Genomic DNA, 18436 nt, shown 5'->3' with positions numbered 1-18436 from the left:
ATATGCGTAAAAATTGATAACATCAAATAATGACTTTTCGGTAATTAAGCAATTATCACCTGAATGGGTCGTTTCAAAAGATAATGACAGAAGTTTTTCTTTGTCATCGATCCAATTTCCCTGAACAATGGTGTCCTTTCATAATTTTTCTCAACATCACTTTGTGCGTTCAACAATTTAGCTATTGACTATCAAGGAAAGACCGCGATAAAATTTGGCAGCTATCGGGTGTTGAAGAGACGAGTGTGGAAGTTCGTAATGTAAGTTACAGGTGCATGGAAATTGGAGAAAAAGGACTCTCTGAGGTCTGAAGTTTGTAAAGGGTGAAAAGAGGAAAAAAAGCGTTGAACCTGCTGAAAGGATTCAAGTGTCTTATCTTTCCACTGATTCCACCAAAAATTGAGATGCAAACCGTAGAAAGAGAAATTACAGTATATCTATGTACTATTTCAATACATTACATCAGTAACTAATATATCATATATGTTATATTCTACTTGTCCCTTTACATTTTCATTCCCCACCATTCAATTGTCTTTACCCATCGATTTGAACTAAAAATTTCAAATTCGACGTTATGTATGAAATACTATTACACATGTATTTTATCTGAAAATCACATATGTCTTTGTTAACCGCCGAGCTTACCCCCTGAGGGCATGATATCCCCTGAAAACTTTTATAGTAAATAAAGTTTTCCTATATAAATTTCGTTAATGTTTTTCTTAGCGTTTTTTTCGTTAATTAGGAGGCATTTCCACGACTTTTCCTACAATTTTCCTGATGAACCTAATAAATAGCAACCCCTGTCAACTTTCTATCAAAGATATCGGGGGTTTTCCCGTTATTTTTTCCCTTAATTACCTCGAGTGGAATTTAACAGGTAACTTCGTTGTGAGCAATTCCTGGTTGCTATTAGATGAAAGAAAAATTCGCACACGATTATACACATAAGAGTTAGGGAAATGTATAAGTAAGGTCAGCCTGTAAGAGCAGGCCAAAGTCGTCGGCTGACTTGATCTCGATCCACACGCAAGAAACTCCTGCTGCCCCTCAACAAAAGAGTTTTGATGGGGCATAACGCGCTCACGGGTCAAGGTTCTAGATGTAAAACACTCCCACACGCGCGTTTGAACCTTGCAAGCTTTGCTACCCCCCTACTCAGACCAGTTTCTGAACACGATATAGCCTCGTTCTTAATATTTCTCAGATACTTTGTCGTACAATTGTACAAATTATCGCATGACTTGAACATTAAATGTACTCGATCAATTAACTTATCAAAATTAATGGATTTCCCAATATTTCATAAGAGAATTTCCATTTTTCCTGAAGCTCATTTCCGTCGAGCAAATATTTTTTGAAATTCAAGGAACAAAGGACAGGGACACATGATCAGATCAGGTTACAGTCAGGGGCTGATCCCTAGAATTCGGTATTGATTGATCTGAAAGAAAAACTGAAAGGAAAAATCGTTCGTGTATATGAAGACGAGATGCAAATGTCTGATTTACCCAATTTAAATCGCATAAGTATGATCTGGTCAGAAAACACTGATACCAGTGTAGGTATGATCCAATCTGGCTGAGTATCGGAGTTGTTAGGGGTATAACAATAGCTTTACAAAGACAACAGAGATCAATGGAGTCTATAGCTCAATTCAAGGCATAATCATCTTTTCGATTACTCGGGTTTACATTAGTTTCAAATTCGCATTTTGCTGCCAAATTTTCAGGCAGAGCAGGGAAATTTCCCTCAACTCTCTCCAATCCCTGGAGCTCATTATTTTCTTGATTAACCCTACCCTTTTGCTCGATGCAAATTCCCTGTTGCATGAACCTAGCATTTTCTAGAAGCAACAATGGCCGCGCTCTTTATTATAACATATTAATCCTCCAGCGTCGAATTTTTCACTCTACTTGGACAAACTCAGGGGTTAAGCCTTTAATTTTCACGAATAAACAAGTAGCACTTGTCTTGCGTTGATGTAATACTCCCGAATAATTGACAACTCATATCCGGAATAATCCTGTAACGAGGAAGATCTGGTGTACCAGGATCGACTCCCACGGGTATCACAGTGAAATGAGTTAGCAAGCGTAGGAGAGGGATGAGTGGTCCTATTAAATTCATGTTTATTAACGCCTCATTAATGCTTCTTGTTTATTCCAACTGTATAATTCGAAACTCTATTTCCTGAGTATTTTGACAGTACAGTTCTTCATCTTTATCCCGAATATTGATTAACGAAAGGTTGCTCTGAAATGAAATATATTTCATTTTATTAATTTAACTCATTAATTTATCATCGAAGAATTAAAAATATTGTAATTGTCATTGGTTTCATTATCAGTTCAAGACAAACTAATTGAAAAAAAAATTTAATAAATACTTCGTTGAAATATATATTCGCTATAGCGTGTAAATACGATCGCCGACAAAAATTTCCTCGAGACGTAATTTTTATACTTTTTCTGGTAATGTTCGTGACATCTCCTCACCACGAGGTCGTTTAATATATATAGTGCATAAATTAAAGCTCAAGGAAAATGCGAAGAATATTGAGACCGAAAAAATGGGCAATGTCTTAGTGCTCCCGGGGTGGGGTGGGGCGTTGCGCACAAGTCCGTGGAAAAATCAAAATTAATGAGAAAAGCAGTGCATATGCAGTGCCAGTGGAAAACCTATCCGTTGTCTAAAAATAGTTTCTGGGAAGAGAAAACAAGTGTTGATATAACAGGAAAGAGATACAACATACAGAAATGATAGTCGTAGAGGTGAAAGTTAAAAATATTGTTGGGAACCGTCTGGTAATAGTGAACAATGTTTGCATTGTGGTGGACTGATAAGCGGTAATGGTGACCGCCTGTTAATAGTTTTCGGAAAAGGATAGTACAGACTTCGAATGGAGGTACGAAGATATTAATGATGGACCGAGCAACGTGACCTTTTTTAGAACGTAACTGCCACCACAATTTCTATTTCCCGAGTACGTTCTATCAGTTAATATTAATAATTTTGTCTATAAACTTTATTGGGGAAAATTTTCAAGTGTAAATAGTTGACTTGTACCTTTATCAAGAATAAATCACAAATGATCACTGCTCTTCTCGTGCATTACATCGGAATTCGTTCCATAATTTTCAATGCAATCAGACTGAGCTTCAGCCTCTTCGAAGGAGATATCTCGTTAGCTATCTGACGGAAAACTTCTGAATTTCTCTTGCAACATGAAATTTACCAATAAAAGCAGCCCACAATCATAACTATAACGTGCAACGACCGATACAGTTTTCTGAGAACTGTATGTTAACAGTTATAGCTAGAAGACTACAGGCATACACACGAAACAACTTCATAGCTGATACTTAACAACCTTAAACCGTTTGATGTTGGGGTTTTCAAACTCGTTTTCATTTTAAAAGCATTACATTAGTCGTCTAACGGTTGGAGAGAAAATAGAGCGTCCTTTATAAATTTAAAAATCACTAGGACCAATCGCCTGCGATTTTTACTATTGTCCCATTACGCCCAATTATTCTTAAAGCAACTTGTCATGTGGGAATTCCGGACATTTTGTTGCAAACCCCACCGGAAAGGCCTAAACTTTAGGGCTCGGTTTCACCCTCTAGAAGTGTTTTTCGCCGAAAAATAACGTATAGGGTAGCTTTTGACGGTGAATAACATATTTCATATTCAGGGAAATTGGGGAGGGACCTTCGGGACGGTTTCCTTGCAAATCAAATAATCCGGAAAAATCCCACCGGTGCCCGAGCTTGAACCCGGGTTCTCCGGCTTCGTAGAGACCTCACCAACGCAGGCGCAATCATCACTGTGATTTATTTGAAAATTCATAAAAATTATATATTTTTTTTTAATTATAATGTCGCCTGTCTGTGGATATTATATTCAAAATGGATTCGAGGAAGTAAATTTCATCAGAACAATATTGAGGAGGTTTTCAACAGAGGTTCCCACTTGTTTACTCGTATATCATAATCATAGTCATAGCTATGGGTATTAAAAAAATCCCCTTGCTCCCCCCCTCTCAAATTATTAATTCCTGCTTGATAATCATGCACACACCCCTTCAGTGGCACCCGGCGACTTGTATATTTCCACCAATAACCCCTCGATATAACAGTTGACTAAGGTCACAATAAACAGAGAAATACATAATGGCCTCTCCTGTGGATTTGACCCAATGACCCGGCGAATGCGTCCGAAATTATCCGGAAACTGCCGAGGCACCGGCTAGTAGCATCAAATAGATAGAACGTCAATGATTAAAATTGCATGTAGACTTTCCTGTGGCTAGCCATCCTATTCATCACAAGATCGACCAGCACCTATCGCTTCTTTCAACATACCCTCAGTAAAAAATCAAACCTTTCTCAAGATCACAAGAGGGTAATTACCCTCAAGTGCAATATACTTGGACTGATCGAGAGCTCCCTCAATAGGCGGCCATCGATAAAAACTGAATAATTAAGTGGAGATTGCTGTATAAAATATAATAACGCAATATCAGAGGAGAAGTGTTCGGACAAGAGGTGAGGCAAAGGATGAAGTGAGAGACTTGGAAACAATGGCTCGAGGCACTGAGGAGGACAAGAGCAGCTCATAGTAAGCTCAGAAGTGTCTACAAACAGCCAGCAGGAGGACGTTGGCCCTCTTAATCTCGTCAGTGCTCTATCTCTTGTGAAAAAAGAATGAGCATCTCCGAGGAAAATGGGGAACAAGTACCTTCTCAAGCCTTTGGACCAACTGATCCTAGACTGATGAGAAATTCTAAGAACTTTGTTAGAGTAAATAGCATAAGTAATAGAGAAATGGGTTTTTACTGAGTCTTAGGAAGGTTGAAGCATGTTACTAGTTCTTGAACAATCAGAGCTTATTCGAGATATGACGAGAGGAAGAAAATATAATTTGGCCAATCACATTTGTTGCGGACAACTTCCATTAGAAAACTCGCTTTAAATTCTTGCTATAGAACATTTTCAATTGTTATAGAGTATAGCTTAAGACTTCTTTGATAATAATCACAGGTGCGTGTGGGCTCAATAAAGGCGTGAACATTGGATGAAGTCATTATTTGGAGTTTTGAAGCAAATTATAAAGTGGAAAAATGGAACGATTACGATGTTTCCAGTCGGTAGCAAAAATTCATTTTGTTGTGTAGAAGAATGGAACAATAATAAAAAATCAATAGACGAAAAATGATGTGCAAAATAGTCAGGAACATATGGCTCATTTGTTGAAAAAAATAATAACTGTACTGTATGCAATAGACGTGCAATTTTCCAGTTGGTGTGAGTATCTAGAACCTCGTCGTAGGATCCTCAATAGTAATATCTTTCAGTTATCAATGTGCAAAGAGCCCCTTTCCTAAGAGGCGTAAGCAAAGAAAACAAAAGTGGACATCGGAGAAATGAAAAAGGCTATTGTACAACACGCGTGCGCAACTCCAACACTCTCAATTTATAGCATAATCGACCATGCCCACTGGGTAAATAATATTTTTTTAAAATGGTTAATTAGTTATACAGTACGGAGAATACATTTATCATGATTACTCGGAGGGCATGACCTTCCCTTGAAAAAACATCAAATTCTATGTTGGAATGAAATGTTTGGAAAAACCAATCAAATAATGAAATTAGTCCTTTCGAAAATGTTTATGAAATACGATCCTGACAATGGGCAGATAGATTAGAAAAAATCACTTAGTGTAATGGAGATTCCAATCCTTGAATTTATTGAAAAATAGAGTGAACGAATTCAGGGAAAAATTCATGGAAAAATCTTCTCAAGCGTTCGAGTCAACTAGTTCCTATTTGTGCACTAAAATAAGTATGCTAATGATTTCGTCAGAGTAAATAGCATAAACAACCCAGAAACGAGTTGCAACTGGCCTTGACTTATAAAAACATTCTTTTATTAATCGATTTAATGCTTGTGCTCGTTTTTGGTCGAGTGCCTCAGCACATTGCATTCACGACCTGGTGGATATCAAAAATATAAAGAACGATAGAGAGTATGGGGATATATGGAATTGTTTAAAATGGCATTATCAGTGCCGTTGGCACTCATTTTATCTGTAGAAGAGAGTCGAAGGGGATTGCAAAGAATAAATAGAACGGAAATCTGTCATAGCGTGAGGCACCCACGTAATCGATACACTGACTTTAAAGCCAACCGCGACACGTGATTGTGATATATATTATGTGAACTTCATTATGTGTCCTTTTGATGCTCATTGTCAGGTTCACTTTATGCTTGGAATCAATTATTTTTTTATGACAAGATCTAATTTTTACATATTAATGATAAATGTACTGATAAGATCTGAGCATTTGCTATTCACGGTGCATTATCAATGAACGACTTTGGTTAAGCTTCGCCCCGGGAGAATCAGCAAATATTAAATACTCAAATTTTGGAGAATAACTATTCCTGTGTAAAATGATTGAACTTTCTTAGGTGTGCGGGGGGTATTTAAACAATCCAAATGATCGAGGCGTACTCTCGTATTTGCCTGAATTTTCGTTTCTAAAAAGTCGTGGAATTTGTCCAAAACTTCTAGAAGTCACACAGTTTCAAGATAATTACACAGTATCGCATACCATGAAATATATGTCCCTAACGTTATCAACTTCCCTTGACAATAACGAGAAACCTTTTGTAGTCCAAGAGAAAACTCTACAAAAGAGGTTTTCTGAGAAACTTAACTGAATCCGTTCATACAATATCGATGAAATAATTTACAAATTTACATCGAATTCGGTTCTAATATAACTTGACTTACGTTGGCTACTGCTCCGTCTTATAATATTCTCCAAGAAGGTATTTTGAGGGGCTACCAGGCCCCTACGGCCGCCTGGCATCCTTCCACACTTTTAATAATTTAAGCTGTCCGCCAGCCTACCTCCACCAGTCAGCATCTACTGACAACTCACCGATTCCTTTGAATCCTAGAACCAACGACATTAAAGCAAGTCCATCATCAGGGCATTATCATCCAAATTTTCTTTAGCAATTAAACGCACCGAATCACAGCGCTACCCTCCTCGATAACGACTGTTTCCTCACTGGACCAAATCCTCGTCACATCGCGGCATTGTCACGATGGCATTATCCTAGCCAGCGCGTCACATTACACAAACAATGAAACATCCACTGGTTAAACACCTCGTTTACTTGATTCACCAATTTTCCACAAAATTACTTTACAATCACCTCCATGATTGTCTTCATCATTGACCAAAACCCATCCCTTATATCTCCCTCGTTTTTTCAATGCACCGAAAGTCTCAATATAAAAAAAGTAATTTTCCATATCCGTATCACTCAACTATTCATCGAAAAATCCTTTCCCCACTTATCTCCGTTTTTTGTAACATCGATCAAAATAAAAACTAATAAATTAACACATATATTGTCCTTTCATCCTTAAAAATCGAAACAACAACCACTTTCCATTGTCACCTCATCATTGATGTGCGTGTTTCACTTGTTTACTATCGCATGACACATTGCTGCACGCGATAATTTACTCAGGATATAATAACGTGAATAGATTCAACCGTTGACACTATTTTCTTCCAAAATAATTATTGTCATTGATTGATTTAGTGTTACAAAGAGCACTGTGGCTCCTTAACCACAATCTTTCCAATTGTAAATATCTGATTGACTGACTATCGTTGACAGTGCACCACCTGCTATTTCCATCAACATTCTCAGAGTCCTCCTCTTCTGCACTACTCGAACTCACGGAGGACATCTCTTCCAAGTATTTATCAATGGTTATTTATCTAGGTCCTGTGTACTCTGTCTTCTTCTCCTTGGTTCACATTTCTCGACAAGGGAATTTCTGGAAACAAAAATACCGAGTCTTTATCTACGGTGTCTAGGGACTGCTTTTTGTTCATGTATGCGTGGGGAGTGTTGCGATGTCTTTGATATTGTTGACAAGGAATTACATCTCCAATTGTGGAACAATGAGGAGATTGGAAGGAGAACAAACGATGGGTGGGAGGCAAAATGTAGTATTGACCGGTAAATGAGATGTATATAAAGACATTGTTACCCATATACAGTAGAAGGAGATAGAGAGATATATATGAAGAGACATTTGGATTGAAAAACCCTGCAATTTTTAGTAAAGATTGCAATTGCGAGAAGTTAGAGATGCAAAATGACCGCCATCTTTTTTTATCGCGTTATGCAATCGAAATAAAATTCACGTGAAAAAATATACCGTTTCTCAAGTTATTATTATTCAATGGCTGCGGAAGGTCCATCGCCCAGCAAGAATTTCCTACTTCCTCAGCGAACATTTGTAAAAACTTCTAAAAATTTTACCAAAAATTCAGAAGAACAGACGCAGGATTATGACAATGTGTTTGTCATTGGATAATGACAAAATATTGAGACGGTATATTTTTTCATGTCCGTCTGAAATTGACAAAAACATGAAAAATTAGAAGTTATCGGGAATAACTCCTCAATATTTTAAAAACCAAAAAAAGGACCAACCGAAGATGCTACTGCCCTACCTCCTTCACTCGTATCATCGAGCCAATGAATGCCAATGATCTGATATTAGCCACATAGACAATGGCAAATGAAGCTGGCGATATTGAATGGGGAAACTGAAATGGAAATGAATGGCCATCTTATTGTCTCGATACACTGGAGATACGGATGCACATTGTGGTCTTTTGATCGTAGATGGTGGAAACCTAATTCAGGGCGCGACGGCAATCCACTGTTTCCTCCTGGTTGTGATGAGGACAAAGGGACAGGAGAATTGCGAGAGGTTAAGAATGTCTACGATCCGTTGGATAGGTATACACGATGGTAATTTTCGAGGAAGCTCGTGTAAGCCGCCGAAGCGAATATCATCTATTTTTGGACGAGGGTCGACCGGTGAAGGTCTTGAAGACGTTGCGTGTATTTTTTTTTTCTAGTTCTGTTCGTTGATTTCTTCTTCTCCTGTCCTTACGTACCCTCTTGCAGGGTGATAATGATTTTTACAAAGCAGCATGGAGTTATACGATTGTCTTGCACTCCAATTATCCACATCGTACATTGTAAACGTCATTGAGAATTTTGAGACGAGTTGAAAATCTCATTATGATAATTGGAAGAGTGAAATTTGAATTTCTTAAGCTCGACACATCAATTTAGAAAATAAGCTGGAGAATGAAACCGTGAATGTAGGTTGAAGCCGCCTTGTGATTACCCCGGTGTCGGAAATAATGTGATATTCTGTGCAATTGGAAGAATTTCTCATTAGAAATGTGATATCACTATCAATAATTTATGTGAAGAAAAAAAGGACGTCCTTTACGAGACTCTGATGAACATTTTGTTAGGGCACCTACGGTGTTATCAGCGAAATCACTGACTCGGAGTTGATTAAAGGACTACATACAAACAACCCTTCATTAACATAACTTTGATCCTCTTTAATGTCAAAAAATAACCGTTCCCTCTGTAAAACCCAGATCCTTTCGAAGACATAGATATTCCCGCTAAAAAATACTGATCCTGTACATATCCGGAAATTGGGCTAGACTAAAGTGAGACTAACTTTCCGATCGAAACACATCTGTCGACACGATCCCTATTGAAGAAAAAACATCGCAAGTCCTTTAAAATTCAATCCACGCAACGCTTGCTAATGATGTGATGGAACTCATAGTAAGAAAACCTATTTTACATCTATATCACATCGTAACGTAAAGATCTGGACGAAACACGTGCTGGCTCTATGTTAGATTCGTGAAAAATTTCTAATTCCCCTCCTGTAAACCTTACAATAGTCATCTTGCCAATTCTCTATGTTATGAGACAAATAGAATAGTTGAATGGACTTTGTGTGGATATATCGTTCAGAGCCTGGATGTTTGGTAATCATTAATTCACATGATGGAACACCTATGGACCCAAGTGATGAGAATTCTACGAACCTTACACAGAATGGAGAAGAGGATCGGAACATACATATCATGCGTCATGCATTCATAATGTGAATCCATGAGAGAGAGGGCAACAAACCACAAGGGAAGGAGTTAGCCTCGATCGGTGGGGTGGTAACGGCATGTGACGTACACAGAAACTAACGAGTGAAGAACACCAAAGGCACCAGCGCCAGTCATTTTTCGAAGCCAGAAATCTTTGGCACACGATCCTTGCCACTTTTCCAAACCTAGATAACCACTTTTTCATTCATTTTTCAATTTTTTTTTTCAGCACATTTTCTACTGCTCGTTCACACGATTGTTTTTTAGAAAGAAGAGTGGTGATCTTATCTTGAAGGATTGAGGAAATAGTTAATGCAGTCTGTGCGTCATGCATTCACTCTTTCCTGACCTCTTTTCGTCTATTGAATAGACTAGATGAAAAGTTGGAGAATCTAGAACGATTGAAAATGGAACACTGTTTAATACATTACATTAGTGTTCCATCCTTGTTTGAACTGTGGATGGATTCGAACAGGTAATTAACCGAAGGAGGCAGTCGGAGAAAAGTAAAAGGTGAAGTCTATGTACTCACTGGTGTGAATCGTCGAAGTTTAATTCAAGTCAAATATGACGTTATTACTTTGGAAATTTATCTGTGAGGTGAGGCTGTCTTTCAGGATAATTTTCGTTGGGAAGATAACTTTTCGTTGCCACAATTGACGACCTCAAATGACATATTGAGAGACCTTCTTCGTATGAATTCAAACGGGGATATGCAGCAATGGATCATGATTTACGAACAAGTTTCACTTCTTTGAAGAAACGAATCAGCAGAGATCAGGGGACACTGTAAAATTTCAACCTTGTTGAACTCAACTATAATACAGTAACACCGGTGTGACGAATTTTCAAATAAACAATTAGCACTGAACTGCTGATCATAATGAATTCACACACGTGTTCTGAATTTCCTCACTTTTAATTATCCACAAACCGATGATGTCTTTTCCATTTTTCAATTATCGTAGGTACATTGGATCACTCGCAGAATCCCCGAAGGGGTGCTGAACAGTGACGTCAAATTTCCAAATGCAAAGACTGATCAAATATGTATACATGTATATATGAGTATACATGATTCGCCTGCAGGACTACATCACTCACACATCGAGTCAATTCACTCGATCGTCAGGATCGATTGTGGAATTGGGGTTTCCGAGTGAGCCTCCAAAATTCCAAGAAAAATGAAAAAATCACGGCCAATAAAAATCATTTACCACCATTTTTTTCCCTACAAGATTTTTAAAATATTTATGAAGTAAATGTTGAACTTTGAATTTACCAATTGTCCGTGATTCACAAGGGAATCGTCCTTCTCAGTGTTCAATGCAATGCACCATATTTTCGAGGGGGGTAAAAAAAATTAGGAGATAAAATTCTCAGCAGAGAAAAAAAAATGATTCTAACGTTTCAATGACATGAGTATCACCAGTATCAGTAACCTGGCGGAGTGGTGACTGGCCTGGTGTGTCAGTTACTACTGGAGGCCCCTGCTAGGACAAATGGACATTTCTCGGTGGGGTAGCCGAGTAAACCCGAGGGGGAAGAAGTGGGTGTGAGGGAGAGAACGTAACTAGGGGGTCGATCGAAGGTATGAGGGAGGGCGCCACCTCGCCAGCAATTCCAACCCCCCCACTCTATTTGTTTTACCCCTCTTTTCTGTACTCGTGCCGCCGCCTTTCTCATCCCAACAGACCGATCCACTGTACCGACCCACTACCCTATCAACTCAGGACGAACTTTTCTCCCCTCCGTTGGAGTGTATCCTGCGCGATGCAAAATCACCGGTGGGTTTCCACATGAGAAGGGGTAGCCAACGAGGAACTCGCGTGATTTTCTTGGAATTGCGTTTTCGGAAATAAAAAGGGGGATCGGGGCTTTGATCTGTGAGGCAACATTTTCTTAGATAATCTGCTATCAATAAAAGATTGCAAGTATTAATGATAATGATCATATTACTGGTTTGTTGGGGGAAAGAGGGGCAGGATCACTCAACAAGAGTTGGACTAAAAAATTCCCAACGTTGAAACATCAAAATGAATAACTCCAATCGTGTATTACGATGTTCCCGGATAATATCGAATGTAATTACCGAGTATAATTGCTTATTCTACTTACACCCAGTTGTATTCTTACTCCTTCGAAGAATAGAAATGTAATATATGTATACCTCCTCACGGATAGAATATTTCAATGTGAATCTGGTCAAAAAACAATTACAAATAAATTGGTTAAATGCTGTTCTCATCATTAAAATAGGTGCCACAATGGATGCAGCCCAAGCTTGACAAGATACTTACAATTTTTCAATAATTCCAAGTGCCGCCATTACTCAACGCTAAGCTGATTGTAAAATCTCCTTTAAGCTCTCGATATACTTGGACGAAGCCACCGATCTGTCGTATAACTTGGGTTCTTTATAGCATAGACATCCTCAAAGCACGCTATCCTCATCCACCACCTGAGGCCTTGTGCTTGAACCGTTAATCGGATGGGCCATCGAATTGAAGACTCTTATTCCGCCAATTATGCTCAGAGTCTACGAGAAATTCGTTTAAATTAAGATGTTTCTTCATTGGACGCTGGTCCTTCGTATATTCTCCCATTGACCAAAATCTATATTTTGCCTCTCTATAGAGTTCATTCTTTATTGTTCCTCACTCTATGGGTTTCCCAACTTGTTGAAATATTAAAACAATGGAACTCGCAAAAAAAATCATCAATAATTTCATTTCCTCTTAAATAACCTTTACGTCACTCTATTGTTTTTCCTAATTCATTCCATCAATATCTTTGCAATTTTAGTCAGACTTTCTTTGGTCAATTAGCACCAGGAGAACATAATCCTTTTGATCCTCTAAATATTTCACTATCACAATGGTCAACTGAATGATCTAAGCAGAAATCCTGTTGACCTGATCGAGTACGAAAAGGATCTGGTAATATCTTTTCCTAAAAAAATCCTGTAAGTCCATTTTGCTCCAGTTAATTCGTCACGTCCTTCTTAAAAATCATAACTCATAAGATTTATTTATAAATATGTCATTATTATACGAATTTAAATATCTCCATTATCATAATGTGCCTTTTAATTCCTAAAATTATTAACATATAAATCTAGATCAAGGTTTCTTCACATTATATACATAGAAATATGTTCGCAGAGATAGAGAAAGCACGCGAATTCTAAAAGTGCCCTCATGCATTTGTGGTTGTTATTCACGGCTGAGAAAGGTTCATGGAGTTGATAAATATCACTCCGAAAAGATAACAAGAGACGAATACATTTTCATACATAAGCTCGATAATAATAACCCTATTAATAATATGATATTGCGAAAAAGTCGTGCGAAGGGGGCGGGGGATCAGGGAAGAAGTGCAGTTTGGTTATATGCAGCGATGGTAAGGAAGAGGGAAGGTAAATCGCAGGATCGCGTGATGCGTCCTCAGTACAACCACATCAGACTTAATACTGTTGATAAGTTCGACCTTCACAGAAGTGAGCGGGGAAAGGAATGCAGAAAGTTCTCGGATTTTTCCAATGGACCCAGAAAGAAATTTCGATGTCTCCACATAGAAGATTCTTTCTAGTTTTGTAAGACGAAAACATCATTTGTTCACATTCGATAAGGATATAGGTGATGTGTCGTCAAAATTAGAAATTCAGGGAATCAGCCAAATATAAGATTTTTATTTAGAAATGAAAAATAATTATACAGACTAAACACAATTTTCAAACTCAAACGTTTATTATTGGTAACAAAAAATAACTATTAAATAGAATTATCTATACAGAGCAGTCGTGTTTCATTTGTCAGGTTTATTAGAGGATTCATTTTTCTCTTCTTGTAACAGAGCGCTTGTAATTCCTATTTTCTTAAGCTCTTCGATGAGCTCACCATTCTGATGCATTTGAAGTAGAATATCACAACCCCCGACGAATTCACCGTTCATGAATACTTGGGGTATCGTAGGCCAATTCGAAAACTCCTTGACACCTATTGGAGTAATAAAATTTTCGTGATTTTTATTGATCAGGTGATTGTCGCAAATGTAAACTTTCAGTAGAATCGATTGAAAGATAGTTTTATAGCCAATAAGATTCTGATCAATGCTTGCTATGAGCGGAAATGGGTAATAATATAAATAATATAAATGGATAATAATGCAATTTTCTCATTTTTTTGTTAATGAACATTTGGAACGCAAGAAAATTTAATTTATCGTGAAATACAGTTGGCCATCACTAATACAAGTAGTTGACTAACTGTAACATAATGTTGACGAAACAATTTGATAGTCATCAGGACAAATAAATGAGGTATTTGTTTGATTAGCGGCATTGAGAAGGATCATTATTAATTTCTGAATATGCACGAGGATGAATTTGTTTGAATAGTTATTAAGTAGCGAAGTGGTAAAATGAGATAAATCACTGAAGTCACTGATCTCACTTTTTCATCAGTTTATTGTCATTTACTCCTGATTTATTTCCCCTTCAAATGCCACATTTAAACAATTCATCAAATTCTAACCTCTTGGTGAACATTACCGTTTTAACACTAGACAATCTCCAGTGGTTCGTTAATCATTATTTTGTTTTGTTTACCTTGTCTGAGATCCTCATTAGCAAGCACATCGTGTGCATCGTATTTGACACCATGCATTCTAAAAATTTGAACAACAGCATTGCTGAAACCACATCTGGGCGCCTCAGGTACTCCTTTCATGAATACAACAACTTTGTTATGCTGTAATTAGAAATAAATTTTACAATAATAAAACACAGGTTCGTTGATGAATCGATTAAAAATACGGGTATTAACTTACTTTAATTAGATTCTCAATATCTTTGGTAATAGTCGACATCCGCCGAAAGATCAACGAGAGTGTTTGCGGTTTTACAAACATTTTGCAAATACAACTTTTCACAATGCGCAATTCAATATTTATACGCAAATATTAATAATAAACCTTCAATTAAGAACTCCGGTACTGTTGTTGGTTAGGTTATTATCAACGTCAACAGACTTCAGAGACTGGCGGAGCCAAACCTCGATTCAAAAAGTTCCTACACCAGTTTTGTTTTGTCGTTGGCCATAAGGAACTAGACCGCATTGAGTGTAGCTGGCGGTAAATTCAAAAATCACTTTGATAAGAACGTAATTCAAATTTAACATCAGTAATAGAGTATTAAAATGACGTACAAGTCTTTTGGCAAAGTTCAGCGAATCATAAATTTCGATCGGTGAAGCGTAAATGAAAGGAAATAAAAATTTTCTTTGAAAAACTTTTTTATAGAACAAAGTGTGCCCTACAAAAAGAATTTTTTGTAGCAAAGGACTCCGAATTTTTAGGGAAAAGGATAATTGTTTAATTGATTCTCGTTTTCAGGCTGAAAATGCAGTTGGAATTTTTCAATTGATTTTTTTTCGACGTTCTTCACATGTATTGTAAAAGTTTATAATTCGAGACCTGAAACTACTTCTCGGAAAATCTGTAAGATGGCCCTATGGACCCTACAATGTGGAGCTTGTCCCTGCCAGCTTGGTAAATATCTTTCACTGAACTGGGCATCGAACTATGTTAAATAATAATGAATATGCGTTTTATCTTATTTGCTCAAACAAAACGTCATACGAAGACTAAGAAAAATTTCACTTTCGTGATTTTCATCTGTAAAAATTTTCATATCTTGTCCAAGACATTTTGAAGAAGTTTGTTGAAAATTTCAGAGATAAAAAATCAAGGAAAAAATGACAGCAGACAGAGACAGAATACACATGACGTCACTACATACTAAGACGTTTTCTAGCGAAAGGTGAGAACGAGTAATGGAAAAAAAGTGTAGAAACAGGCGTCTTATGACAAACCGTCTAAGGCCCAATGGATCTGCTATCTGGCCCCATATGTTAGGCTGACCTTCCTGGCATGCAAGAGAATATAGGTGGTAGCCACATTCATGCTTATGTTGTAAGCCTTCCTCAATTTCAGGTGAAAAACGGGGAAGTCCTATCAACAGGTTGAAAATGTTTTTCCTCATTCATTGATTTGATTCAGTGCTGCTTCTTATATTAATCAATCCAGGGAAGGCATTTAATGAAAAAAATCCGATAGAATGATTATATAAACTATAAGCATCTGGTCAATATTTTTCCTTTTCGAAAAAAATATATCAGAAAATGCATGGAAAAACTCAATAATAAAACACTATCCCGCTGATATTAATATTTGTCAATATTTATATTCCTATTTCGAATTTCTTTAATCGTATGCTAGTCCTGATTTTTAATTATAAATGCATATTAGCTTCACATGAAGTTAATGAACGATAAAAAATATTGATGAAAGAAACCTTTCAGACATTAAAATTGTTCACCATTTTCTACGTAATATTCCTTCAATGTTCCTGTATGATTATATTTTTTTCGTCGTAAATCATGACGATCATTGAAAACTGGGAGGAAGCAATGGTTCGAGAGACCCGTCATAGATCGTTCGTCATTTGACGAGTCTTGTGACGCATTTGTATGTTCGCATTTTTATCTAAGGAGAATAGAGGAGCTAAAGGAAAAAATGAGCTGCTGAAGCAGTGGTGCGTCATTGGTAGAAATGACTTTGTGAGTTCACTTATGATTACATTCCCCTATCAGACCTTAACTTCATATAGAAGTCACTAATGATCTCTAGGGTATGAAAGAATAATTTAAATATAGACGAATTAGTAGTTTCCGAACAAAAGTAATTATGCGTGTGTTTTTCCAAGAATCAATGACCGAATCATGAATTCTTCTTCTTCATGGAAATTCCTTCCTCTAAATGGTAAAATCTTCAAATAACTTCGGATATCGTTGATGAAATTTGACTACTGATCCAAGAAATTCTTCTATTTATCCATTCAATCATTATTTAATTATTATATAGCTCTGTAAAGCTTCAATTTGACGTCAAACATGAATCCGTTTTTAGAGCAAATACCTCCTTTATCAATTGAAAAATATTTTTTGCGATTTCTGACATAAATAATAATTTACTCAGTTAATATTCAACATGCTTTACACTAATAGTATAAATGTTCATTTTGCTGGCCATACCTTCAAAGTGTGCACTAACCCTAATTATCAGAGCTCGTAGACGGTATATAATGGTTCAGTCAGCTGCTACCCAACCTTCCTGACTCCCGGAAATGCAAACTGGTAATATTCATCGCCGTGCTCATTACCTATTCCTTCTTTCTCTCTATTTTTCTTTAATTCTGTGTATATTTCAACTTCTCCATTCGCCAATTACTGTACACAAGGCCACACTTTTTATTGATTTCGATATCGATTTTAGGGTTTCCCGTTTTTACGTCGATCAAAAAATCGATTTTTAATCCTTAATTGAGTCGGATAGTTTGATTCGACCGGAAGCAAGGAGTCGATGGCTACTCAGCTGAAATCTGTGCCTGCTGGCTTCGGAGGAAAAAAATGACCTCGAGTTTACTTTTCATGGAAAACAATTCAATGGTATAACTCAAGATGTTCCTTAGTCATAACATCATCGCCTACCAAAAACAATTCTTAAACGTCGTGAGTACGCTTGAAATGATAATTTGTTCGGTCAAGGATGAGAATTTTTTTGCACTTCAGAAAACATGTTTATTCAAAATATGTGATAGACTGGACTCTTGGTCGAATGTTCTTAGTATTCCAATTCTCCAATGCATGATAAGAGCCACAAAAAAATTGATTATACAGGTGGAACATCGGAATATTCATTACTGAATAAAATTATTATGATGATAAAGAATCTTAGAATTACAGTAATCAAATTTTCGTCAATTTATCAACGAAAATGCTTTTAATTCGCTGAAAAATTGATCTGAACGAACCATCTGGGACTCAAAATGTCATATTTTTAGTAGAACCTGAAACATTGAGAGGGCATGTGGAAAGTTGTATGGTACGCAACAATCTGTTCGTCGATAAGTGGTGGGAGGTGAAGAAAACGGTTCGCTGTATCCTGGTGAGCACAGACATTCCGTGGTAGGTGGAGGGAGTGACTGAGATGACTACGGGCACGCGTCAAAAGTAAAGCAGAGACGCCGTGATCCGCGTCTTTACCAAGGTAGTATAACTCGATTACAATCAGCGCTGACGTTATCATGGCGACCATGTGAGAATGGTCTTAGGTTTTCGTTGGAATTCTTCCCACTCCCACAGTGGTGGGGATAGCACCGAAGACCGCTCTCCTATGGCCCCGACGATAAGTTTGAAGTGATGAAGGATAGGACGATAGGCCGGAGGGGAGGGGGAGGTAGAGAAAACGTCAGGAAGTATGACGACATACAACGCCGAATGATTTGGTCATGCACATGAGCCATGTGAGTTATCTTATCAATTCGATGAAAATTGTCATGC

At 37.3% G+C, this 18436-nt stretch overlaps 2 protein-coding genes and 1 long non-coding RNA gene across 12 annotated transcripts in view; 1 reads left to right on the top strand and 2 right to left on the bottom strand.

Annotated features, from left to right (window-relative positions):
- Positions 1-11720, bottom strand: part of LOC135162669 (potassium voltage-gated channel protein eag) — a 35476-nt gene extending 23756 nt beyond the window's left edge. For 3 of the 10 annotated variants that reach the window (XR_010298993.1, XM_064121387.1, XM_064121392.1), the window contains exons 1-3: positions 11317-11720; positions 7050-7876; positions 6809-6974 (exon numbers count right to left, since the gene is read on the bottom strand). Coding sequence is in view for 9 of the 10 variants with exons in the window: in XM_064121387.1 (XP_063977457.1) it covers positions 6809-6887 (79 nt within the window). In the remaining variant the exon portion in view is untranslated. The other 7 variants (XM_064121394.1, XM_064121390.1, XM_064121393.1 and 4 more) reach the window with 5 other exon arrangements.
- On the top strand, positions 1471-16393 carry LOC135162678 (uncharacterized). The gene is made up of 3 exons (XR_010298994.1): positions 1471-2989; positions 15429-15584; positions 15770-16393. It is a non-coding gene; the product is annotated as an uncharacterized LOC135162678 (long non-coding RNA).
- On the bottom strand, positions 13706-15083 carry LOC135162675 (glutaredoxin-related protein 5, mitochondrial). Its single transcript, XM_064121408.1, has 3 exons — positions 14865-15083; positions 14644-14785; positions 13706-14032 (listed from the first exon to the last, which is right to left on the bottom strand). Exons 1-3 carry the CDS (start codon positions 14943-14945, stop codon positions 13842-13844), a joined length of 414 nt encoding a protein of 137 aa, XP_063977478.1. The 5' UTR covers positions 14946-15083; the 3' UTR covers positions 13706-13841.
- Positions 16394-18436: the final 2043 nt, after the last annotated feature.

Source organism: Diachasmimorpha longicaudata, chromosome 5 (genome assembly GCF_034640455.1).
Source record: "Diachasmimorpha longicaudata isolate KC_UGA_2023 chromosome 5, iyDiaLong2, whole genome shotgun sequence".
In the NCBI taxonomy this organism is placed as follows: domain Eukaryota; kingdom Metazoa; phylum Arthropoda; class Insecta; order Hymenoptera; family Braconidae; genus Diachasmimorpha; species Diachasmimorpha longicaudata.
Note: the sequence above shows the minus strand (reverse complement) of the source record. Positions and strands in the feature narration are given on the sequence as shown.

Coding starts and splice junctions, on each gene's coding strand:
- LOC135162675 (XM_064121408.1), bottom strand. CDS start 14,945: ATGTTTGTAAAACCGCAAACACTCTCGTTGATCTTTCGGCGGATGTCG. Junction 14,786..14,864: donor ATATTGAGAATCTAATTAAA/GTAAGTTAATAC, acceptor TTCTAATTACAG/CATAACAAAGTTGTTGTATT. Junction 14,033..14,643: donor TAATGAGGATCTCAGACAAG/GTAAACAAAACA, acceptor TTACTCCAATAG/GTGTCAAGGAGTTTTCGAAT.